Source organism: Myxocyprinus asiaticus, chromosome 38 (genome assembly GCF_019703515.2).
Source record: "Myxocyprinus asiaticus isolate MX2 ecotype Aquarium Trade chromosome 38, UBuf_Myxa_2, whole genome shotgun sequence".
Taxonomy (NCBI): Eukaryota; Metazoa; Chordata; class Actinopteri; order Cypriniformes; family Catostomidae; genus Myxocyprinus; species Myxocyprinus asiaticus.
In genome coordinates, this window is record NC_059381.1 from 10,098,090 (window position 1) to 10,124,436 (window position 26,347).

Here is a 26,347-nt window from a genome sequence, read left to right on the forward strand (position 1 = left end):
CGGGCCGCAAAATGCGCGCGATATGCAAAAAAAAAAAAAAAAAAAAAAAAAAAAATTTGACGTAGCACAATGGTCAAAGATGTCTGTCTAGTGAGTTTTTACATAGAAAAACCATTGAAAAAAACAGCGCAGATGGACGCAAAAATGCGTTGAAGGGCCGTTTACATGAACGTTTTCTTTAACAAAAAAAAAAAAAAAAAGCTAAACACAGCAGCAACAAACACCACAGAACACAGGTGTCTAGAGACGCCTTTTTAACAGTTTAAGTTCTTTTTAGTTGACACAGCGATTAAAAACGCAGCTCTCCTGTACGAGACGCTGAAAAACAGTGTGGTGCGTTAGCGCATTTACATAGACAAACCATTAAAAAACAGCACAGACAATTGCAAAAAAGTCCTTAAAGGAATATTCCGGGTTCAATACAAGTTAAGCTCAATCAACAGCATTTGTGGCATAATATTGATTACCACAAACAATTATTTCGACTCGTCCCTCCTTTTCTTTAAAAAGGCAAAATTCTGGGTTACAGTGAGGAACTTGGAATGGAAGTGAAATAAAATACTCACTGTTTCAAAAGTATAGCCACAAGACATAAACAATATGTGGGTTAACGTGATTTTAGTGTGATAAAATCACTTACTAACCTATTCTGTGTAAAGTTATAGCCAATTTTACAACTTTGTTGCAATGACAATGTAATGTCAACAAACCCTAAAATGACTGTAAAACAATGTAATGTCAACAAACCCTAAAATGACTGTTAAAATTATGATTTAAACAAATTTACAACCAAAAAAAAATCACGAGTTTTAAAAGAAGAATTAATGTAAGTGCTTTTATAAAATTATAAGCTTCACATTTCTGCCTTTAAGCCCTACAAAATTTTCCCCATTCACTTCTATTGTAAGTGCCTCAAGGTAACCTCAATCTTTGCTTTTTTTTAAGGGACCAGTCGAAATTAATTTTTGTGGTAATTATCATTATGCCACAAATGCTGTTGATTGAGCTTAACTTGAATTGAACCCAGAATATTCTTTTAAGACAGCAGAAGTCTGAGGAAATCACACATAGGCTACTGTAATAAACTGTATATTTAAGTATGAGAAATTTACATCAAAATACTAGTTACTGTAATAGTCTACTGTAAATACTAGGCGTGTGCAACTCTCTCTCTCTCTCTCTCTCTCTCTCTCTCTCTCTCTCTCTCTCTCTCTCTCTCTCTCTCAAAGCGCGCTCTAGTCAAATGAAAGTGGCCACAGAGCAAAGCAGACACACCACTGACATGTTCCTCGACCTTTCACGTTCAAAGTATTGTATATGTGTTAATATTATTTTGTCGGGCTAATAAGAAAATGTTTTGCACGAGTTATAATCTAGCTCGCGATATGTGTACACTCATCAAGTTTTGCTGTTAGAAACAAAAACGATGGGACGCATGCGAAGAGACCTACAGCTCAGGTGCACAACGGAAACTCACTTGTAGGCTACAGAGTCAGTGTGAGTAACGGAAGTATTTTTTTTTACAATGCAAACAATTTGTGTATTTACTTGTTTACTGTTAATGATGACGATTCAACTGAAATTCCTTAAAGTAAGAAACATTCTATTTCTGAATGACTGAATGAAACCTTTATGTTGCTCATTATAAAATATGAATTGATTATTATAACTGATCAATTTTTGTGCATATTTATGGTGGGCATGGGTAGTTGACATGACATGCAAGCCATGACATTAGTGTCCTGCAGTGTGACATGCTATAGCCTACTTCTATCTAAAATGATTATAAACAGCATTATTTTCATTGTTTTTTTTAAAATGTTTTTTATGACCTCATACTACAACATGGAGTGTCTGTAGCATACTTTTAAAAAATGTAGCCCTGTGCGTCACACAGCAGGACCAATTAAGTGAAGTGTAGGAAAGCAAAAAGTTGATTAGAAATTGTAAAATAGAAATGGTGACCAGTCACAGCAACTAAAATATACACTTTCCCTTAACAGTACATTCAAATACATTCAAACCTAAAATTCTGATAATGAAAAATAAAATGATGTCCATGTTATTTGTCACAACTGCCTACATGCAGCCTACTCATCTGCATACACTTTTAAGAAATGGCTATTGTAGCAATAGACATGAATTACGAAACAGAAAATGAATTTGTGCCCTTTTGGGTACAAGCTATCTCTATATCTAGCTTTATATTATAAATGTTTTTCACTTTTTTGAAGAAGAAAAAAAAATTGTTGACTTTTAGTTTTAAATTACCACTTCTGTATCAGCTGGCCACATGCAGCTGAATTGTGTCACAACAGCATTCTTCCACAAATGTCTGATAATGTTTCTAATGTTGCGTAAGTTTTTGTATTTCAGCTCTCATCCAAGTGGTATTTGTGGAGTCGTTTTTCTTAAAAAAGTTTACTCTAGACAACCAATAGATTTCTATCTTTCTCAAGATGTTTCGCCACCAAACCAAATGCAAACCACTTGGATAAGTGGCAAAACAGCTTAAGCAACAGAAATCTGTCTAGTGTATCTTCACAGCGACATTCTGCCATATCGGACTAGGTTAGAGAAGATGCAAGCAGCTCACTATTATTGGGGGAATAGTTTAGAAAAAAAATTCTAATTTTCTTATCATTTACTCACCTTTATGTCGTCTCAATCCCTTATGACTTTCTTTCTTTTGTGGAACACAAACAAAGATATTTTGTTGGAGATGTGACGTCTGTTTGTCCATACAATGCAAGTGAATGGTGACCATAAAGATAGTATTACAGAAATCCATAAGAATCCAGTGGTTTAATCTATGTCTTCTGAAGCTATCCAATCTGTTTTGGTTGAGGACAGACCAAAATGTTACTTCTTTTTCACTTCACTTTTCTTGCCATTGCAGTCTCTAGGCACGATCATGATTTCAAGCTCAATCAGACTTCCTAGTGCTTGACGCATGCGCAGAGTGCTAGATGTCGCTATGAAGTGTAATTGAGCTTGAAAACATGATCGCCAACAAGACTGCCGATGTCAAGATTTACAGTGAAATATGAGTTACATTTTGGTGTTATCTCACCCAAAATAGATTGGATCGGTTCAAAAGACATGGATTAAACCACTAGAGTTTTATGGATTACCTTGATACTCCCTTTATGTCCTTTTAGTAACTTGAAAATTTGGTCACCATTCACTTGCATTGTATGGACAAAAACAACTCATATCTTCAACAAAATATCTTCGTTTGTTTTCCACAGAAGAACAAAAGTCATCCAAGTTTGAGACGACATAAGGGTGAGTAAATAATGAAATAATAATAATTTTTGGGTGAACTATTGCTTTAAGCATGCTTCATTTTTATTGTGCATGAAGAGTTACGACCATTTAGACTGGGACAATTCTTTCAAAGATAGGTGTTCATGCTTATCATATCCTCTTACCCTCAACATAATTTTTCTCTCTTTGAAATGAGAGCAGAACACACTCGCTTAGCATCTGTCAAATGCAGTATTTCCGCACACCCCACCCTTTTTTTCCCTTCAAAACAAAGGCATGCATGTTGTGAAGCACCGGGTACATTCTTAGCACCAGACATCATGGGCTTGACATTATAATTCATTACAGTTTAGCAAGTTTTTGGAAAGTACCTCCTGCAAAAACATGCATTCAGATTTATGTACAGGAAGTGTTTTGTAGAACTGCTCTCGCTGATGCAAAGTTGTTGAAACTTAATTTGCCAGACCAGGACGTTGGAAATTGCTTGTCATTATATCGCTTGAGGGAGTCAACAGCCATACCAAAGTCACGCTGGGCTATAAAAAGCTAACAGCAACGCTGCAACAAAGAGAAAGTGTGACTGTGAATTTAATCATCACATGAGATAACACAAGATAAGAAATATCTTAGAAATACAAACCAAATTACAGTACTCAAAATGGTCAGAGAATAGAGAAACTGATTTGATGCTGATTTGAAACTGAACTGATACGAGGGGATGCCATCCCCCTTGTTGCAAGAAATACCAAAAAGCATCCCCCTTGTAAAACCACCATCCCCCCTTTCCATCCCCTTTAGATCAATTGTGTCATGTATTACTTAGAACAAATCATGCAAGTAAAATATTAAATTTTCTACGTTTGATAAATAACAGACTTTAAATAAGGGTGATTAACCAGTCAGAATAAGATTTCGACATGTGTGTGGTTGCCAGATTTCAATAGGTGAAATCCCCCAATTAGATCTTGACACTTGTACAGTTTGGAAATATTCTGCCAGGGTGACGCTTTAGTCACGCAATCTGGAACCTTGCGCGCGCGAGTTCTCTCTCTCCACTGCAAAAAGACACCATTTTTTTTTAAAACACTGGCAAACAGGTACATGTATGTCAGAGTTTAGCAATGGGTTAATTTGTTCTTCCTAGTGTTCACATTAAATTTATGCACTGAAGGTAATGCAAGTTTTCAAAAGTTTCACACACTTTCAAAAATGGCCAAGAGAACAGTTCAAGAAAATATTCTTTCTTTAAAAACAAGAGAACAGAAGGTAAGATATTGCTATGACGAGTGTACAATTACAATGTGTGCATGTTTTTAACTCAAACAATTTACAGGGTTTTGCCCATAAAAGTGTGTAGGACAAATTTCTTTCACCACTGTTTAAGCATCCTTCATAGAAACAGCCCAAACTTCCTTTATACTAGTTCGGTTATTGGAGTAGAAAAAAATGCGTGTCTGTGACAGTGGGCGAGCGATCTAGAAAAAAAACATTTTCATGATCATAACGTGGATTCTTTTCACAAAATTCATCATAAAATACAATAACAGAGTGTAACAGGTGCATATTATGGCCATGTGTCCTAAGGGTCAATGAAGTGATGCTCATTTTTGTCCTAATCTATTAAATTAAAAATACATAAAAATGCAATTCACACAAACCATTTACTTGAATACACCTCATATTTTCAGTTTCTGAGTTTAAAGTCATACTGATATTTTTTCTTGGGCTTAAAGTAAAAAATGTCATGTGGTGTCGAGAGACAATACAAAAAGTTCAGTCTCATTAAAAGCTGAAATTCTTGGAAAAAAAAATGTTGACAAGACTTGTGCAGAATAATCTTTTATTGTTGTTGTTGTTGTTGTTTTTAAAGCAGTGAAACAATTGTGTTCTAATATATAATTCATATTTAAAAATGCTTTTGTCCACCAAATCAAAGTCATTGGGTGAAACCAACATGGTAGCCATTTTGTTGTTTATGTTGACCATAAAAAACATAAAACAGAATGGACACCTTTCTGTTCAAGATCTTCAAGATCTGACCTTGAAAAGTGTGTTTGAAAACTTTTAGGAAATTAATGATTAAGTTGTTTATATATCAAGTATAATGTCACACACTCACACACACACAAAAAAACAAAAAAACAAAACAAAAAAAAAAAAATATATATATATATATATATATATATATATATATATATATATATATATATATATATATATATATATATATATATATATATATATATATATATATTTTACAATACCATCCCCCTTGCATTTTTTTTAAACAAATCGACCACTGTATAGAATAAAAGATTTTATAATAATTAAAATGTATTTATTTGACAAAAACTAAAGATTGACTCATTTCTGAGTGTATACCCCCAGGATCCCATGGAACATGAAAGCAGAGTCATGTGAATGGGAACAAAATAACACTTGTTCTAACCATCTAAGCCAATAATAGCAAAGACTTTTCAAAATCAACTGTACACATCCTAGAAACTGGTGGAGGAAGTGTTGGCCGGGTTTTGTGATAAATAATAGACGTGCGCAAATATTTCATTTGTATGAGTCTTTCTTAAAATAAAACCTTATTGTTGGATTTGGCCTGGCTGATCTTTTATTGTGCGATATGATTGTTCTCTTTGCAGGGTAAGAAGTCCCAGTGAAGGCCTACGGTAGCTGCTCCACGTATTCTAGCAGCTGTTTCCTTTAAAACATTCAATGGAAGTGAGCTGGACCTAAGTGACAGACCGGTAAACGGGTGAATCAAGATTCAAGGAGGGATTTCATCACTGACCCTACAGTCACAAAATTGACCTCCAAACAGCTGGTGCTAGGACCTTTCTGACCACCCTCTCCCCAGAAGAAGAGATATTTGGTGAGAGGAAGAATTGGCTTGGTTGGATTGGCTTTTCTTCACACCTATTACAAGAGCAATTGATTGAAGTCCCACTGAGCAATTATCAGCAACACAACTATGTGTGTCCCTGAAGATGTCCTTTCATACTGGTTGATGGCATCATGTCTTCTCTCATCTACATTGTTCTCGAGCTGCTGATTGCTGTGTTGGCCATTGTGGGTAATGTTCTAGTATGCTGGGCCGTCTGCCTCAACACTAACCTCCAGAGCATCACCAACTTCTTTGTGGTGTCGTTGGCAGTGGCGGACATTGCGGTCGGACTCCTGGCCATACCTTTCGCGGTCACCATCAGCACAGGCTTCTGTAGCCACTTTCATGGATGTCTCTTCATCGCTTGCTTCGTACTGGTACTCACCCAGAGCTCCATCTTCAGTTTACTGGCCATTGCTGTGGATCGATACATCGCCATCAAAATCCCACTGAGGTGAGTGAACCTTGAAGATAGAAAGGACTTTTAGCAAGAGGATTAACTATCACATGGTTGTTTTTGAGAACAAATTACAATAAGTCACATAGATTTGCCCCAAACCTTTATGATTTTCTTTCGTCCGTGGAACACAGAGGACTCTATTTTCATTGGTGTGCAAAGCACAGCACAACGCGCTATGAGCATGCGCAACGTCTTATCAAATTCTAAGTGCAATTTTCGTGCCAGTGCAAAGTGCAAATGGGCATGGGTGGGAGTATTTGTGCTATTGTGGGTGTAGGTGCGCAAACTGTGGGTATATTGTATGTAAATAAAGTAACGCAAAGCGCAATTTGCTATTTTCCTAGAATTTGGTCGCTGCGCTGAGATGTTTTAATACCATGTCTTAACTCAGTGCAAAGCCAAATTCAGTTCCAGCTTTTGCAGATTGGAGATTCCACCAGCAGGTGGTAATAGAGTTCATGACCAAACTCTTAAAATATAGAGAAACATTAAATGAAGTCCCTGACAAGGGGCACAAAAATGGGGTATGCAATATATGCAACGCATTGGGGGGGGGGGGGTTGCATACCTTAACAATAGTTTTACTACAGTAACCATAGCTCAACTATGGTATTTGTAGTAAAACCATAGCAACCACCTAATTTACCATGGTTTTACTATAGAAACATTATTTAAACCATTATGTATGTTGGAAAACCATAGGAAAACCAATTCTGTGGTAATAAAAATTATAACCATTCTGCCAAAAAAACAAAACATGAATACTACAGTTTTACTACAGTTAAACCATGGTTAATTTGATAAACCAAAATAACATGCCCTTATGAAAATGTCCTCTATTATTTATTAGGTTTTACTACAAATATCATGGTTAAAATATAGTTACTGTAGTAAAACCATGGTTTTAAAACTTAATGTATGGTAACTCAAAACTATTTCAGAAAAAAAGATGACATAAGATGAGGTACACTACCGGTCAAAATTTTTGAAACATGACTGAAATGTTTCTCATGATCTTAAAAGTCTGTTGATCTGAAGGCGTATGCTTACATGTTTGAAATTAGTTTTGTAGACAAAAATATAATTGTTCCACCATAGTAATTTATTTCATAATAAAACTAAAAATGTAATTAAAAAAAAAATTTTCTTGAAAATGTTTTTGAAATTGATGACTTGGACCAAATAATAAAGAAAAGCAGCCAATAAGTGCCCAGCATATAGATGGGAACTCCTTCAATACTGTTTAAAAAGCATCCCAGGGTGATACCTCAAGAAGTTGGTTGAGAAAATGTCAAGAGTACATGTCTGCAAATTCTAGGCAAAGGGTGACTACTTTGAAGATGCTAAAATATAATACAGTTTTGATTTATTTAGGATTTTGTTTAGTCACAACATAATTCCCATAGTTCCATTTTATGTTATTTCATAGTTTTGATGACTTTACTATTATTCTAAAATGTGAAGAAAAAAAATTATAATAAAGAATGAGTAAGTGTTTCAAAACTTTTGTATTGTATGTTTTTGTGTATTTAATCAAAGTTTGTGTGTTTCTGCATGCGCTATCATCTGTATATATCTGTGTTTTGCATATACTTGGGAACAGGGTAAAGGCATCTAGACTGATTAACTCCTCTACCTTTCTAATAATGACTTGATGATGGGCACAATGGGCATTACAAATCCCTCAGATACTTGTAATTTCCCTTTTAACTACTCTTTCTCTCCATGCAATAAAGGGATATTGGTGCTAATAGAAATAATGCAGCTTGAAACGTTGACAGTTACAGTATTAAACAGTTTCTTATAATACAGCCAAACCAATTATTAATACAACATCTTATGGCACAATGTCACAATATACTGATATGCAAAACAGCACCAAACAGCAATATAAACAAACAGCAAAATAAAAGAACATCTTGGCTCAGTGCCTGTCACCTCAATTAGCTTATAGCACCCTTATCTTTTAAAAAACTTCATTTACATAAGATATACAGTGCCAGTCAATTTTTAGACATAAATGCTATTTTATTTATGTCATGATTACTAATTATTGTTTATTTTTACAATTTCCACATTTTAGAATAATAGTAAAGTCATAAAAACTATTAAATAACACAAATGTTAGTTTTGGATTTATAGTATACAGTGACCACATAAAATGTTAAATCAAATCTATCTCATATCCTATCTAGAGTCTTCAAGGTAGCCACTATTTGCTTAAATTGTAGCTCTGCAAACTCTTGGCATTCTCTAAAGTTAACCAATGAGGTGCCACCTGGGATGATTTTGCAACAGTTTTGAAGATGTTACCATATATGTTGGTCACTTGTTGGCTACTTTTCTTCAACTCTCTAATGCAACTCATCCATTTAAAAAATACCTAACATTTAAAATTTCTTAAAGCATTAAAAACATATGCCTTTAAGGGGGCCTGGGTAGCTCAGCATGTAAAGACAATGACTACCACCCCTGGAGTCACAAGTTCAAATCCAGGGCATGCTGAGTGATTCCAGTCAGGCTTCCTAAGCAAGCAATTGGCCCGGTTGCTAGGGTGGGTAGTGTCACATTGGGTTAACCACCTCGTGGTTGCTGTAATGTGGTTCTTGCTCTCAGTGGGACATGTGGTGAGTTGTGCGTGGATGCCGCGGAGAATAGCGTGAGCCATGGTCTCCGTGGTAATGACTGAGAATGTCATTCTTCCTTATTGATATTCATCAAATTATCTTATTGACTTAAATATTGATCTGTTTCTCATTCACACTTATCATATTGCATCTGAAGATATGGATTTAACCACTGGAGTTTTATGCATTACTTTTATGCTGCTTTTATGTGATTTTTGGAACTTCAAAGTTCTGGCCACCATTCACTTGCATTGTGAGGACCTACAGAGCTGAAATATTCTTCTAAAAATCTTTGTTTGTGTTCAGTAAAAGAAATAAAGTCATACACATCAGGGATGGCATGAGGGTGAGTAAATGATGAAAGAATTTTACATTTTGGGTGAACTATTTATTTAAGATCATGAGAAACATGCATTCAGTTAGGTGTGTCCAAACTTTTAACTTGTACTGTTTAAGTACCCAGTCTGCCTTAATACGGTCTTAAACCTGGGACGTTTTGCACTCCAACCGAACATTGCAATGATTATTTTAAACTGCTCTGCTCCAACAATACTTAGCAGCACTTTTTGGAAACTGAAAGTTGTTGAACTTTACCACCCAACTGTGTACAGGGTGTAATGGATGTATCAGCTCACGGTTTAGATTGAGGCACTCTGAAGCATTGTGCGAGAACAGCAGTTCTATCAGGAAGACTCGCAGACTTGAGTAAAGTTTAAGATGACATTTATTTGATGAATATGAAACAGGAATGTAATGTCTATTTTTGGCATAAGCCCCGTCTGGTGGTCCGAAGAAGTTGTACTCGGAACCATCAGATCCTGAGATAGGAGGCAGGGGCAAGGAGCCTACCCCCGTGCAGGATGGGACTCAACTGGTGGCGGTGGGGTGGTGGAGGTTGCCGTGTTGGCACACTGAAACAGCAATGTGATAGATTGTAAGCAGACTTATAAAGTGATGGTTGATGCACGATTGGCTAGGAGTTACCTAGCTAATGGTGTGATGATGTACAGCTGCTAGTCTTCCCGCTAGAACAGCAAATGCCCCAGCAGGTGTTCATTGCATAAGGTCTGCCGGCTTCCAGCCTCTATGGGTGTGTGAATGAGGTACCAGTAGTACTGGAGCCCTGTAAGTCCTCTGGGTTTAATGAAGCAGCCACTGTTGTTCTCGATGGGCCAGATATAAGCCTGAGGATTTTTGGAACAATTGACGCTCAACCAGCATTTCCAACTGTTGTCCTTGACAAAGGAAACATTTTGCAGAGCCGTCTGCATGATGAGATGTTTGATATGTGAGAGCAGCAATGGTGGCATTTTGCACAACTGCATTTTGTTTGTAAACAGATGCTTATACAGTGGCTTGTATGCTTTATATAATTTATGCTTCTTTTGAAGTTTTAAAATTAAAGAGATAGTTCACCCAAAATTGAAAATTCTGTCATCATTTACTCACCATTATGTTGTTCCAAACCTGTATTACTATTTCCTCACTGAAACACAAAAGGAGATGTTAGGCAGAATTTTAGCCTTAGTAACCATTTGTGGAACAGTTTGTGTTCCACAAAACAATGAAATAATGGATTTGGAACAACGTGAGTAAATGATGACAGGTCATTTTTAAGTGAACTATCTCTTTAATGCATTAATTTCACTCTGCTTTGTATGTTTTTGTTATTTGATTACAGTCAAAGGTTTTATGCCCTCTCTCTTCTCATTTTCTAAATATATCACAGAATGGATTATCAGTTCAGCCATCTATTCGAAACAGGCGTGTTAGTATTCTTTTGAGACTAGTTACAATATAGGTGAAATTTAAGCTTCTTATTAGAACATATCCTTGTATTTTATACTTTGGCAGCAGTTACCAGGGATTAACACCTAAACAATGGGTATTTCCCAAGAGCAATGTCAAAGCATGCTAGTGTGGTGCTATTACGTATGTTTTTCAGCCCAGACAGTATGCACGCACTCTGTGCTTAATAATACACAGGATTCCCACTGTTATGGAAAACCTGGAAATATCAGGGAATTTTAAAATTGTGGAAGGGTTCAAAGTCATGGAAATTCATTGTTTAAAAATGTGGGAACCCTGAATACAACTCTCGTAAGAGGCCTCATTTCAGGGTGGACTTCAGGAAACATCAACATATCTTCTGAGGCAGATAGAGCTGTACATATATGACAAAACTAGATATCCTTATCACTTTAGTGCCCCATAGCATACATCCTTTGGATATGTCTTTGAATTTCTGCTTTATAAAATCATGGTTACAGTAAGGCACTTACAATGGAAGTAAATGGAGCCAGTCCATAACATTAAAATACACACTGTTAACCTCAAAATGTAAACATATGTGTTTTTTTAGTCTGATAAAATTAGGGATTTTGACATTACCGTATTTACCAGATTACAGAGTTTACCAGCATTACATTGTCATATTGTATATAACTTTACACAGATAAGGTTAGTAAGTGATTTTAACACACTAAAATCATATGAACACATACTGTATAATGTTTACGTCTTTTGGCTATACTTTAGAAACAGTGTGTATTTTAATGTTTATAGACTGGCACAATTCACTTCCATTGTAAGTGCTTTAACTACACTTTTTTTTTTTTTTAAACAAAGGACGAGTTGAAATTATTTCTTGTGGTAATAAACAATAAGCCACAAATGCTGTCAATTGAGCTGAAAGGAATATTCTGGGTAAAATACAAGTTAAGCTCAATCGACAGCATTTATGGCATAATGTTGATAACACAAAAATATATTTTGACTCGTCCGTCCTTTTCTTTAAAAAAAAAAAAGCAAACATCTGAGTTCCAGTGACGCACTTACAATGGAAGTGAATGGGGCCAGTCCATAAACATTAAAATACTCACTATTTAAAAATGATAGCCACCAGACATAAACAATATGCGTGTTAACATGATTTTAGTGTGATAAATGCTTACTAATTTTTTCTGTGTAACGTTATATAAAATTTGACAACTTCATTGCCATTATGATGTAATGTCAACATACCCTAAAACCATAAAGTGACTGTAAAAATTACGATTTAAACAACTTTAAAGCTCAAATACTACATGAGTTTTAACAGAAGAATTAATGTAAGTACTTTCATAAAATTATAAGCTTCACATTTCTGCCTTTAAACTCTCCACAAATTGGCCCCATTCACTTCCATTGCAAGTGGTGCCCCACTGTAACCTATTTTTTATTTTTTTTTTAAGAAAAGTAGGGACGAGTCCAAATAAATGTTTGTGGTAATCAACATTATGTCATAAACGCTGTTGTTTGAGCTTAACTTGTATTTAACCTGTAATATTCCTTTAATTTATAACTATACTATTGTTCATTGAAAGTCAAGTCATGTTGAATCATAAAATAACTTTTAATGTTAAAAAAGGTAATGTTCATTGTAAGTTCATGTTTTAGTAACTAACAATAGTTAACTATTGTTAATGTATTCAAATTTAATCTGAATTTTTTTTCTTGTTAAGGTACAACAGCCTCGTCACAGGCCCAAGAGCCAAAGGCATCATTGCGATATGTTGGATACTCTCAGTGGTCATTGGCTTGACACCCATGCTGGGCTGGAACCAACATGTCGCCGCTGGCACCAACAGCTCCTGCCCTCAAGGCATGACGGAGTGCTTGTTTGAGAAGGTGGTCACCATGGGTTACATGGTTTATTTCAACTTTTTCGGCTGCGTTTTGACACCACTGGTAGCTATGCTGGCGATCTACACACGGATCTTCATGGCCGCCCGTCACCAGCTGAGACAAATGGAGATGAAGTTGGTGTATGGACACCCCCATGGTGAAGGAACTTCCTCCCGATCTACGCTGCAAAGAGAAGTCCATGCAGCCAAGTCTCTGGCTATCTTAGTAGGCCTCTTCGCTATTTGTTGGCTCCCTTTACACATCATTAACTGCTTCACACTGTTTTGCCCACAGTGCGATCGTCCCAAGGACTGGATCATGTATCTGGCCATTATTCTTTCACATGCCAATTCAGTAGTCAACCCATTCATATACGCCTACCGTATATGTGACTTTAGGTTTACCTTCCGAAGAATCATCCGACAGCACTTCCTGGGCCATGACAATAGACTGACCAGTGGCAATAGGGGCGTGGCTACTTCTTCTGCTGGGGTCAGTGTGATTGAGAGTACTTGTAGTACTGTGTCCAATGGCTATATGCTGGACACCAATCCAATCCGCAGCATGATTTCCTGCAATGAGTTTGGAATTACAAAGGAATTGCCCTCCAAAATCAGCCAAGTGAGGCCACAGACAGATTTACAAGATATAGGTTACAGTTTGAATGGACACCCACATTCCTTTCCTGCTAATTCAAAGCAGATTTTCTCATTACAGACTGAGAATGAAATACTCTCTATTAGGGACCATGCAAAGTTATGAGTGTAAAAGACTGTAGTGCTATTTCTAATGTACATGTCAAATGTATGTTGCCCACAAGGATAAGCAGCTCTTCAGATCTTGCAGAAGTATCATGACACAAATTTCTTTCATTATGAAACACAGTTATCATTCTGAAAATACACTATGGCCAAAAGTATGTTGACATCCCCTTTCTATTTAACAGATTTGGCTATTTCATCTACACACATTCATAACAGTTAGAATGAAGCATACAGCCTTGTAATCCCCTTAGACAAACATTTTCAGTAGAATCGGCATGACAATGGCCCTGTGCGTCAAGTGAGGTCAATACAAATTAGAACCCCACTGAACTCCTTTGAGAGGAATTGGAGCAATTTCTCCCAAATCCATGCAGCCATGTTTCAACAACTAATGGAAAGTCTTCACAGAAAATTGGATGTTTTTATATCATCAAAAGGAGGACCAAGTCCCTATTAATGCTCATGGTTTTGAAATTAAATGTTCAACAAGCACACATGGGTGTGATGTTCTGGTGTCCACATATTTGGCCATGTAGTGTACTTATTAGTGCAAACAGAGGCTTGTTTCATTCTTTAAAAAGTAGTCATTGATCTTCAAAGTATGTGTCAGTTTTTGTGGTAGAGAGGGTGGCCTCGTTTACAGTACTATCAGGATCAGGAAAGGTAAAATTGTCTGAGGATCAGAGATAGATGATATGTGTGCTCAACCATTACTTTTAAATGCAAATTCCAGGATTTTAAACTTCCCATATCTGTTGTTATTGACTTTAAAGCAGTGGTTCTTAAAGTGTGGGGCATGTTTAGGTATTTTTAGGTAATAGGTATTGTTGGTGGGGGCTGTTCTGAAATCTTGTTCACTTTTAACACATTCAAATTGCCGCGGTGAATTTCACAACATCACAAACTTTGTTTTAAGGCAAAAAAGTTTTGAAAATTGGACATAAAGACAAAGGTACAAGGCTGTGTACTTACCATCTTTCATGAGGGCACAAGCTACAATCCCATGAAGCATTCTGGATGAGGTCATTGAATAAAAACGATGGGAATATAAAACTACTGATTTTAGGTTGTTGATTATAAGTACAGAAACAATATATTTAACGTTTATTGCAAAATATTCTGATATGTACACATATATAAATAGTTTAAGGATGAAGGGAGACTGATCGCTTCATTCACAGTGCATCATGGGAGTGGGCGGTCGCTCCGAGGCACCTTTCGTGGGTTTCATTGGCCGCGGTTCTCTGATTGGTGGATCTTGCTCTGCTGAACCATGGGTAATGTAGTTGTTTACAATGAATTCCGCTATCAAACACAATTTTTAAATAATGAAGTTGAAATAATGCAGACAGATGGCTTCAATGGAAGCAAATACCATCAATGATCAACCTCGTAGCTCACGGTATTTCAGTCTTTAAAGGTTTATAAGTTATCATTGAAAATCAATTAGTCTATGGGAAAAATGAATGGGATTTTTACTTCCGAAACTAGACTGTTGTGCTCTACTGGGGAAAGACCAACATCTCCAAAATGGTTGGTCAAAATTACAATCAAAGAACATATTTCAAATCAGCAGTAAATTCTGAGAGCAATCAAATCACAAATTGTGCTTCTTTAACTCAGATTACTGCAAAAAAAACAAAAACAAAACAACAACAACAACAACAACAACAAAACAAAACAAAAATGTATTCTGGCATTGTATAGCTAATGCGCATCGACGTTCTCGAGTTGATTGACAGGTGATGCCTGTATCTAAAAGGTGATTGGCTCTTTTACCTGTAAGGCGGGACTACCTTTCTACATCCGTTTACTGTTGGGCATTCCAATTTCTCCCATCCCATTCATTTTAATAGAAGTGGCCTGTCTCTGCCAAATAGTCTCTGGTAAAAAGTTGAATAAACCTCATAATGTGGCTTCAAAAAAAAAAAAAAAAAAAAAAAATATATATATATATATATATATACAGGTGCATCTCAATAAATTAGAATGTCGTGGAAAAGTTCATTTATTTCAGTAATTCAACTCAAATTGTGAAACTCGTGTATTAAATAAATTCAATGCACACAGACTGAAGTAGTTTAAGTCTTTGGTTCTTTTAATTGTGATGATTTTGGCTCACATTTAACAAAAACCCACCAATTCACTATCTCAAAAAATTAGAATATGGTGACATGCCAATCAGCTAATCAACTCAAAACACCTGCAAAGATTTCCTGAGCCTTCAAAATGGTCTCTCAGTTTGGTTCACTAGGCTACACAGTCATGGGGAAGACTGCTGATCTGACAGTTGTCCAGAAGACAATCATTGACACCCTTCACAAGGAGGGTAAGCCACAAACATTCATTGCCAAAGAAGCTGGCTGTTCACAGAGTGCTGTATCCAAGCATGTTAACAGAAAGTTGAGTGGAAGGAAAAAGTGTGGAAGAAAAAGATGCACAACCAACCGAGAGAACCGCAGCCTTATGAGGATTGTCAAGCAAAATTGATTCAAGAATTTGGGTGAACTTCACAAGGAATGGACTGAGGCTGGGGTCAAGGCATCAAGAGCCACCAAACACAGACGTGTCAAGGAATTTGGCTTCAGTTGTCGTATTCATCTTGTTAAGCCACTCCTGAACCACAGACAACGTCAGAGGCATCTTACCTGGGCTAAGGAGAAGAAGAACTGGACTGTTGCCCAGTGGTCCAAAGTCCTCTTTTCAGATGAGAGCAAGTTTTGTATTTCATTTGGAAACCAAGGTCCTAGAGTCTGGAGGAAGGGTGGAGAAGCTCATAGCCCAAGTTGCTTGAAGTCCAGTATAAAGTTCCCACAGTCTGTGATGATTTGGGGTGCAATGTCATCTGCTGGTGTTGGTCCATTGTGTTTTTTGAAAACCAAAGTCACTGCACCCGTTTACCAAGAAATTTTGGAGCACTTCATGCTTCCTTCTGCTGACCAGCTTTTTAAAGATGCTGATTTCATTTTCCAGCAGGATTTGGCACCTGCCCACACTGCCAAAAGCACCAAAAGTTGGTTAAATGACCATGGCGTTGGTGTGCTTGACTGGCCAGCAAACTCACCAGACCTGAACCCCATAGAGAATCTATGGGGTATTGTCAAGAGGAAAATGAGAAACAAGAGAACAAAAAATGCAGATGAGCTGAAGGCCACTGTCAAAGAAACCTGGGCTTCCATACCACCTCGGCAGTGCCACAAACTGATCACCTCCATGCCACGCCAAATTGAGGCAGTAATTAAAGCAAAAGGAGCCCCTACCAAGTATTGAGTACATATACAGTAAATGAACATACTTTCCAGAAGGCCAACAATTCACTAAAAATGTTTTTTTTATTGGTCTTATGATGTATTCTAATTTTTTGAGATAGTGAATTGGTGGGTTTTTGTTAAATGTGAGCCAAAATCATCACAATTAAAAGAACCAAAGACTTAAACTACTTCAGTCTGTGTGCATTGAATTTATTTAATACACAAGTTTCACAATTTGAGTTGAATTACTGAAATAAATGAACTTTTCCACGACATTCTAATTTATTGAGATGCACCTGTATATTGCACAAGTGATATGAATGACTTTTATGTTGCTTTTGGAGCTTGACAGTCACAATCACTATCCTCTCATCCCTCAATCTTGTGTTTCACAGATGGACTAATATATATTAATACTCCTGCAAGCAGTATAATTTTTTTATTTATTCTATTTTTTTTTTATGTTTTACAGGTATTTAGGCATAATTAAAATGTTTATGTATTTAGTTAGCACAGAAAAATTTAGGCCTAGAGACAAATGTTAATCTAATGTATTAAATCAATAATCAGGGGAATTCAGCTAAATCTGTTATGACCATGCCATAAAAGTCTTCTGATGTGTGGCACGTTTACAAGATATATCACATTTGCTTTTAAGTCCAAGCCTGTCAGAGCCTCTGTTGCGCTTTAAAACTTGACCAAACATAATTGTACAGTACTGCTTGTAAGCATGTGTTACTAGTTTAAAATGTACAAAATAAAAAGTGTTTCGAAAAATGAACAAAACCTATTTTTTTTGTCCATTGGTTTAGCTAATATGCTTGATGATAACAGCAGACATCTGTAATCTTTGATAATGGTTGGTTTAAACTAAACAGTGTCTGTGTAGTGTCAAAGTGGACTTCTCTCTCCAAAAACACTCAAAAGTGGACTTTGATACTCATAATAATGATTAAATTTCCCAGAACAATGCACAGAGCGTATATTATATGTGTAACCTTTGGTAATAGATGTATTTATTATACAACAAAACATACTAATTGTGTATCATAAAATTCAAAGAGGATATAAAACACTGCTGTATAGTGCACAAACACACACAAACAAACCCAGTCACACACTCTTTTACACAGAACAGCTGTGATTGTATTTACCAAGAGACTGCTGACGCCAATGGCTGGCCTAATGCAATGGAAATCAAATGAAGGGGCATGTGATGATGCCTTAAACTACCATTACACTTCCCTTTTCCCTCATTAAACAGCTCTAGAGTGGGAAAGACCCGCATTAAAACACTCCTCCCACTATAATACGATACATGCACTTGACACATGGTCTGAATGCCGACATTTCTGGGCACACAGCACACGTCTGTTTATAGAAGGTGCAAGTCTAGACATGAGTGCCCATTCATAAAATTGAGAAGTGAGTTAGACTAAGAGCTTATGTTATACAATATTGTCTCTATTTTTGGCCTACACTGAAGGATAATTGAACTACACAAAAATATGGTGTCAAATGTTGTAGCTGTAACTATGAGTGTTTCCATTGTTTCTGAATGATTGGTTGAGGGGCATGAGGAGTCCAGGATAAAATGCTGATGATAATAATAATAATAATAAAAATATTATAATCATAATTATTCTACCCAATTATTCTGGGTTTGTTCAAATCCCTAAACCTACATATGTGCAATAATGATAGGTAAAAACTAAGTAAGTTCTCTGTTATCTTTTAGCATTTGCTTTTAAAAAGAATCTGCAATATGTCTTGCAATTGGTCAGAGTGTATTACTTAAAATCAGCTGGTTTGTGGGTTAGTAAAAAGTAGAACATTTTCAGCCAGCTCAGCTCTGGTATGGTTTGATCTTTTTATTATTATTACTTTTGAGAGCACCATTTTTTAAATGAGACAAATATCCTTTACACAAACGATTTTACGACCCTAGCCTTACACAGTGATTTATTTTCTTCCATCAAGGATGCTTGTCTAGTGTAAATCAGACTGAAGTGAACTAACAGACTGTCAGTGTGTTACATATATCAGTGACTGTTGGCAGGTTCATTCTGCTGGCAAAATGAGGTTTGAAGACATTGCTGAGAGTAACTGTGTAATCAACAGACACATCCTGACCTATTGCACGATGTGACTGTAATTGGTTGAATTAAAGTTTTTTTATGGTTCTTTTTTATAGCTAAGATGCAGTGAGCAGATGAAATTCCTTAGAACTTTAGATTCACTGATGAGGTCAATTTCAGGTCACAGAAAGAGTGGTAGAATAATCTTTGATGTGTTTCTAAAGTAATGGGTAGTGTGTTTTTGTTGTTGTTGTTGTTGTTGTTGTTTTTGTCTCAAACAAATCAATATTTAAGTTCCCTTTTACTATCAATCTCCACTTTCACTTTCACATTCTTCTTCTTTTGTTTTTGGTGATTCGGATTCTTCGTGCATATCGTCACCTACTGGGCAGGGAGGAGAATTTATGGTAAAAGCTGACCTGTTTCTCACCCATACTTATCATATCACTGGAGTCTTATGGATACTTTTATGCTGCGTTTATGTGCATTTTGGAGCTTCAAAATTTTGGTAATTTTCATTTGTGTTCAGCAGAAGAAAGTCACACACGTCTGGTATGGCATTAGGATGAGTAAATGATGAGAGAATTTTCATTTTTGGGAGAACTAACCCTTTTCAGGGCAATGGAATATTCATTTAATAAACAGAATCAGCAGACACAATGGTTTACTTCCTGGCTCCTTAATATAAAATCAAATGCATTAAATTAACTATCTGAAATTCAGGCTAATTTCAACAGTAAGGCTTTGCAAAGATTTACAGATGGAGATGAAATGACTATTGCTGAGAATAGACCTAGAATCATTATCTATTATCAAGCGCCAGGTTGACAGAACAAATTTAGACTGCACTCTGCTGCCTTGCACAATGCATGCATCACTGTACAGCAATGCATCTAGTTGATGCCAAAAACTTAACAAGTAACTTCTCCAAGCCCCCTGGCCTGTCCATTGTTTAACAGTTCTTCAGCTGACCTTTATTGTTTGATTGTGTTCTACATATTCATCAAACTATTATGTGCAATAATGTGCATGGTCATTTTGATATATGGCATATGCTCGATGAATGACAAGAAATGTTGTTAAATATTTATAAATAAATATTTACAATATTATATATAGCAAACACTAAATAAAAAATAATAAGATAATATTATTATTACAATAACGAATAAATAAAAATATCAGAAAGCGTACACCATTTTACATTGTATAAGTAATTGGTTTCAGTATCATTTGCAAGCTGATGCAATATGTTCAAAGATTTGAAATATGGATTTATGGACAATAATTTTAAAATCAACAAGAAATTCCGCCAAATGAAAAGATCAAAGACAAATGCACAATCTTCATTACTATTTATTAGTACAAATTATTATTATTTTTATTTAATTATTATAAAAATGGTTACATATAAAATTTAGAAAACATCAGTTGTTACTATCCACGGAGTCAATGCAATACTGCCCTCTTCTGTAAGCCTGTGTGTTGCGTCTGCATCATCAATTGGACTTCAACTCCCAAGATGCATCAGCAAAGGAAGAGGCGGGTCTTCTGTGTTCAGCTGCATTATGGGAGCAGGAAACGCCGCGAATACTCACGTTGTTCATCGCCGAGTGTAGCAAGTACCGACAATTTTTCCGAGGCCTTTGTTTCAAGGTAATGTATTGATAAATGCTTTATTATACAAAAGTATTACACCTCCTATTATTATACCGCTTACGAGAATATTGTAGTTCAGCTGATTAGCGAACAAAGCCAATTTTAGCCATTATTGCTGACTGTATGGTGCCGTTCATGCAACTCGTTTGAATGCAAATAGATATTCAATGCGTTTGTGTATGCGTTAAGTTTGTAAACGAATAAACAAACGCATACTCTGTTATAGTGACTGCTTTTCATGTAGATCATTTTGAAATTCAAAATAGTCATTTTTTAAACAAAATTTGTGTAAAACACACATACTATTTTTTTTTAGAATCGTATTAGTATGTTCTGATGTAATGTTAATGCACAATTATCTTGTATAACGTGCACTCTCAATGTATAAGCCATGTGTTTGATTAGTATGACTAGTACGAAACAGTAGTAAGCACTTTTTGTTTGGAATGATGAGATAAACCACATGCAGGCAAGTTGACACGTCTGCAATTTATATGCATAAGTTACCCTTCACAAGCAGTATTTGCCCACTACCCACTGCAATATATATCTTCTCAAACTACAACAAGGATTACACTTTGCTGTGACCTTACATTTGTGTTAAGACCTACTCATTAAATTATCTTGTCTTTCTCCCCTCAGAGTTAAAAGATGTCTATTGGTGTCCCAATCAAAGTGCTGCATGAAGCAGAGGGTCACATTGTGACCTGTGAGACAAACACCGGTGAGGTGTACAGAGGAAAACTGATTGAAGCAGAAGATAACATGAACTGCCAGGTACTGTTTAGGCTTGGTTAATTCCATGGAAATTTGAAATCATGCTTGATGTGTATAAAGGAATAGTTCACCCAAATATAACAATTCTGTCATCATTCACCCTCATGTTATTCCAAACCCATATGACTGACTTTCTGCAGTGGAACACACAATATGTTAGGATGTTCAATCTCATTCACCATTGACTTTCATTCTTTGGAAGAAGAAAAAAAAAATCAAGCAATGAAAGTGAATGGTGACTCTGTCTGTAAGTCAGTGCCTTATATCTCCTTTTGTGTTCCATAGAACGACATGACAGTGAGTAAATGACAGAATGTTTGTTTTTGGGTTAACTAGACTTTTATGATGCCTACATGTTTACATTAATGTGAACTTTGGTGCAAGTATACTTGTTTGGCCTCTTTATTGGATAATTATTTCTATAGTCCCAAGTGTGTATATACTAGTGCTGTCAGTCGATTACTATTTTTAATTGCATACATTTTCATAGTTAATGATGGTTAATTGCATATTTTTAAAGTGCTGAAATTTGACTCTAAAATATACTTCTGTTCATGTCAAAATGCATTTATTTCCTTCTTAGGAAAGAAAACAAAACAATATGTAACAATATTGCTTCATTAAAATTTTCCAAACAAAGCCTTCCACAGTATAAAGCTAGAAATACACTAAAATAGCACCAACTCAAGTAACATTAAATGTTTCTCCACTTGAAAAGCGCTTGCAGACAAAAACGTCTATTTATGCGTTTTGGTGATATTTAAGACTTGACGTGCTTCTGTGGTAATTAAAATGCGCCTTACATAGGCTGAAAAATACTTGATTTCTATCAAAAGTCCCATCTGGGCTTGTTTTGTACAGCAAAAAGCACTAAGAGGTGCCTTCTCCATCATTTTATCACTGATAGAGAAGTGCTGTTGTGAAGTGTGCGTCAGTGTAATTACTCCAGGCGGACACATCGCAAAGGTTCTGCCCTTGTCCAACCAGTGTTTATGATTTGTTAACGGTAAATACGTTAATTGCGATTTAGAAAAATGTACATGTTCAACTTTTAATTAATTGCATGCTTTAAAGCGTTCATTTGGACAGCCCTAGTATATACACACATCTATGTACTCTGAAAGATGTACTGTATATATTAAAAGAAATTGTCCATTTTTAGTTAGTCTTGAATAATGAAACTGTTGTGTGTGAATCAGATGGCAAACATTACTGTGACCTATCGTGATGGCAGAGTGTCTCAGCTGGAGCAGGTGTACATACGCGGCAGCAAAATACGCTTCCTCATTCTGCCCGACATGTTGAAAAATGCCCCCATGTTGAAGAGCATGAAAAACAAAAACCAAGGGGCAGGAGCCGGAAGAGGCAAAGCTGCTATTCTCAAAGCTCAAGGTTAGTAATCAAGCATCCTGACTTTATTACAGTGCCCTATTTTAATACAGACGTTCTACTATGTATTTTTAAGCAGCTAGAGTGTAGATAGACACAAATTATTTGTATAGACCATTTCAAGGACTGTTCGTTGGTGATGTCAAGTGGCATCACTGTTCTGTGAATATTTCCTGCTTGTCAAAACCGAGACCATTTAGCAGAGACGGGCCACTTCTATTAAAACGAATGGAAGAAATTGGAACGGTCAATGAAATAAATACAGTCCCATCACCGCTGCCTTTAAACACCTCTCCTCGGGAGACCGGTCTTTACCTGCTGGCGTCTTCGTGGGTCCAGGAACAGAGCGGTGAGGGTCCAGTGCGGTGAGGGTCCAGGCCACTCGAGTGAAGACCAGTACAATTTTACTGCTTATTGAAATATGTTCTTTTATCGTAATCTTGACCAACCGTTTTGGAGATTTCGGTCTTTCCCTATTCAAGTAGATAGGAGCTGCACTGTCATGATGCTCATTTACATAGAAAAATATCTGCCCAAACTGTCCAAGAGCGTTCCAAAAACGGCTTCCGAGTGGACTGACTTACCTTGAAAAAGAGAATTTGTTGAAAGGATCTGCAAATAGGTTTGGATCGTTCTAATTCATTTGTTTTTGTTTACATTCTTGAAATGGTCTATAGTCTCAAAAGCATTGTTATTGTTAATTTATCACATTCAGCATGAAAACTTTTGTGTTACATTACAGTAGGTTTATATTTAAAGATTCTCAAGCAGGTTACATAATAGAACAAGATGTCCTTGGCACTTTTTAATAATAATGCTTCTGTTGGTTTAATTGGTAGTTGTAGTTTGAGCTGTTGAACAAGTTGACAAGGTCATGTGAAAAGAACAAGCATTAACCTCATTCCACTAACTGATTGTGTTTCCTATCCAGTCGCTGCCAGGGGCCGTGGGCGAGGAGGACCACCAGGAGGCAGAGGAAATATTTTCCAGAAAAGACGATGATTTAAATCACATTGTAGTCCAAGTTTCATCTTGTACAGTTTTTTTTTTTCTTCGTTTTTGACTTAAAATGTGGAAAAATTTTGTGATTGTATTTGCCACATGCCTTGCGGGTTTTTGTAGTTACGTTTTATTTCACTTTTCTCATGTAATAAACGGAGCTGTTGAATTATCAGTATCTCTCTTATTTTGCTAAGATACCAGTCTGTCCTCATAACCTTATTTATGCATCTTATTTATGTGTTTTTTTTTATAGTTAAAAGGATAGTCCACCCAAAAATGAAAATTCTCTCATCATTTAGTCAACCTCATTCCATCTCCCAGGGATATGACCTTCTTTCTCCTGGTGAACACAAACGAAGATTTTTAGAAATATATCTCCGCTCTTTCCATACAATGCAAGTGAACAGTTACCAAAATTAAGCTCCAAAAAGCATATAAAGGCAGCATAAAATAGCCCATATGACTCCAGTGGTTAAATCTGTATCTTCATAAATAATATGATAGGTGTGGGTGAGAAATGGATCAATATTTAAGTCCTGTCTTACTATCAATCTCCACTTTCACATTTTTGTTTTTTGGTGATTCACATTCTTTGTTCATATCACCTCCTACTGGCCAGAGAGAGCAGAATTTATAATAATAATTTAAATATTGACCTTTTTCTCACCCACACCTATCATATCGCTTCTGAAGATATAGATTTAACCACTGGGTCTTATTGATTACTTTATGTGCATTTTGGTGATTCATTTTTTTGGTACCCATTCATATGCATTGTTAGGACCTAAAGAGATTAAATATTCTTCTAAAAATCTTCATTTGTTTTTTGCAGAAGAAAGTCATACACATTTGGGATGGCATGAGGGTAAATGATGAGAGATCCCTTTAAAGTAACAAATCCACACAATTATTAGTGCATTTTGCTGTTAAAAAATGTACAGTGAGTGGCCCCAAAAAGTATTTGGACACTTAAGCCACACTTGAAACGGTGTGAATGTTATTGCGTTAGTTGAAATATCACACCAAGTGGACGCAGTTCCCATTCTGTCCGTTAGAGGGCGCCACACCTCTCACTTTTCACACAACAGATCCACCTCCGTTCCCCGCTGCATGAACATCATACCATATCATAAAGCCGCAACCATTACTGTCAGCGAGCTAAACAACATACCGTTCAACAGCATCTAATCAACGGCCGAGGTAAGTACACAACACTGAACGAACGACAAGCTGCTATAAACCGACATGCGTGATCACGATGATTTTATTAATCCGCGGCTGGATTTTCCAAACATCTGTTTCATAAGAGGTGCGTTAGCCAGCTTTAGCAAAATAAGAAGCCTAAAATTATTCTCTTAACGGGAAGCAGCACTTCAATCCAGTATCAGTATTTATATGCAGCTTTTATATATAATGTGCGTGTTATGCGTTGCGTGAGAATTGTAAAGCGGGGAGTGATGAAACCTATATAAATATGTTCACATTAGGGAATATAGTAAGAGAAGTTACTGCAGAACTCCGCATTCTTGATTTTTATCTTACCTATTTGACAGCTGTCAAGTCAAAACAGTTAAAAGGAATGTTCCGACTTCAATACAAATTAAAATTATTTTACAGAATTTTTGGCATATTGTTGAGAACCACAAAATATATATATATATAGTTTATAATAGGGTTCAAAACAGTGTTACTATGAATGCAAATTTTAATACAGTGAAAAAGGCACTCTATTAGCATAACATAAAATATATATATAAATAAATAAAAATTTTCAACATTCTTTTGAATGTCCATGTACTTAAATAAAATATTTGATGCCATGAGTGTACCTTCATTTACTCTTACTATTATTTTGAATGGCCATGGAAAATGAAGCAATGTGATAACAATTTTACCTGGTCGCAAAAAGTAGTCCGTTAATTTACCTGATGAACTTTCACCTTTTGCTGACCCTTTATGCTTCAGAGCTAATGTGTGCTTCTAAATCACTTGCACCTTTATTAGTAACTGACACATAAGTGCCAGCTTTACATGTCATACATTCTGCTTCCCACGGATCTCAACCTGGACGAAAGCATGGGAATTTTTTGTGCAAATCTTCTGTAAATTTGCACTTTCGTTTGGGCATTGTTTCCACTCAGCTGTCATTTGTTGTTACTGTCAAGCAACTGTTTGATGCCGAACATAACAGCGCGTTCTTGGAGAAATTGACAGGCAGGAATTTGGCCAATAGTTGCTGCAAGCCTCTTATAATCGACCAATTGGTGTGCGAGAAGGCGGGACTTACAAAGAAGGGTTAAAGAAATGTAAATATGCGCGCACACACAATAAAGTATTAAACCAGATGCACATCATAATGCAACTAAAGCCGAATCCCGGACATTTTGGCAAATTTAGAAATCCCAGCCAGATGCTTTTTTAAGGTCCGAAAAAAAGAGGACGTATGGTCACCCTAGTCAACCTTGTTAACATTGGCAAATTGCTTATTTTATCACACTAAAACCATGT

The 26,347-nt window shown here is 36.2% G+C and overlaps 3 protein-coding genes across 3 annotated transcripts in view; all 3 read left to right on the forward strand.

Annotated features, from left to right (window-relative positions):
• Positions 1–1,259: 1,259 nt before the first annotated feature.
• Positions 1,260–15,252, forward strand: LOC127429114 (adenosine receptor A2b-like). The gene is made up of 3 exons (XM_051677925.1): positions 1,260–1,497; positions 5,925–6,620; positions 12,757–15,252. The coding sequence occupies exons 2-3, from the start codon at positions 6,298–6,300 to the stop codon at positions 13,679–13,681; spliced, it is 1,248 nt and encodes a 415-aa protein (XP_051533885.1). The 5' UTR covers positions 1,260–1,497; positions 5,925–6,297; the 3' UTR covers positions 13,682–15,252.
• A 5,308-nt stretch (positions 15,253–20,560) lies between these two features.
• snrpd3l (small nuclear ribonucleoprotein D3 polypeptide, like) lies at positions 20,561–24,011 on the forward strand. The gene is made up of 4 exons (XM_051677398.1): positions 20,561–20,668; positions 21,314–21,448; positions 22,648–22,840; positions 23,769–24,011. The coding sequence occupies exons 2-4, from the start codon at positions 21,323–21,325 to the stop codon at positions 23,837–23,839; spliced, it is 390 nt and encodes a 129-aa protein (XP_051533358.1). The 5' UTR covers positions 20,561–20,668; positions 21,314–21,322; the 3' UTR covers positions 23,840–24,011.
• Positions 24,012–24,890: 879 nt separating this feature from the next.
• Positions 24,891–26,347, forward strand: part of LOC127428765 (calcium/calmodulin-dependent protein kinase kinase 2-like) — a 31,422-nt gene continuing 29,965 nt past the window's right edge. Inside the window, exon 1 of the mRNA XM_051677367.1 lies at positions 24,891–25,039. The gene's annotated coding sequence lies outside the window, so the exon portion shown is untranslated. The remainder of the gene's footprint in view (positions 25,040–26,347) is intronic.

Excerpts from the sequence above, each read along its gene's own strand:
- LOC127429114 (XM_051677925.1), top strand. The coding sequence starts at position 6,298 with ATGTCTTCTCTCATCTACATTGTTCTCGAGCTGCTGATTGCTGTGTTG. Across the intron at positions 6,621-12,756 it reads GCCATCAAAATCCCACTGAG|GTACAACAGCCTCGTCACAG; the intron begins GTGAGTGAACCT and ends TTTCTTGTTAAG.
- snrpd3l (XM_051677398.1), top strand. The coding sequence starts at position 21,323 with ATGTCTATTGGTGTCCCAATCAAAGTGCTGCATGAAGCAGAGGGTCAC. Across the intron at positions 21,449-22,647 it reads AAGATAACATGAACTGCCAG|ATGGCAAACATTACTGTGAC; the intron begins GTACTGTTTAGG and ends TGTGTGAATCAG. Across the intron at positions 22,841-23,768 it reads TGCTATTCTCAAAGCTCAAG|TCGCTGCCAGGGGCCGTGGG; the intron begins GTTAGTAATCAA and ends TTTCCTATCCAG.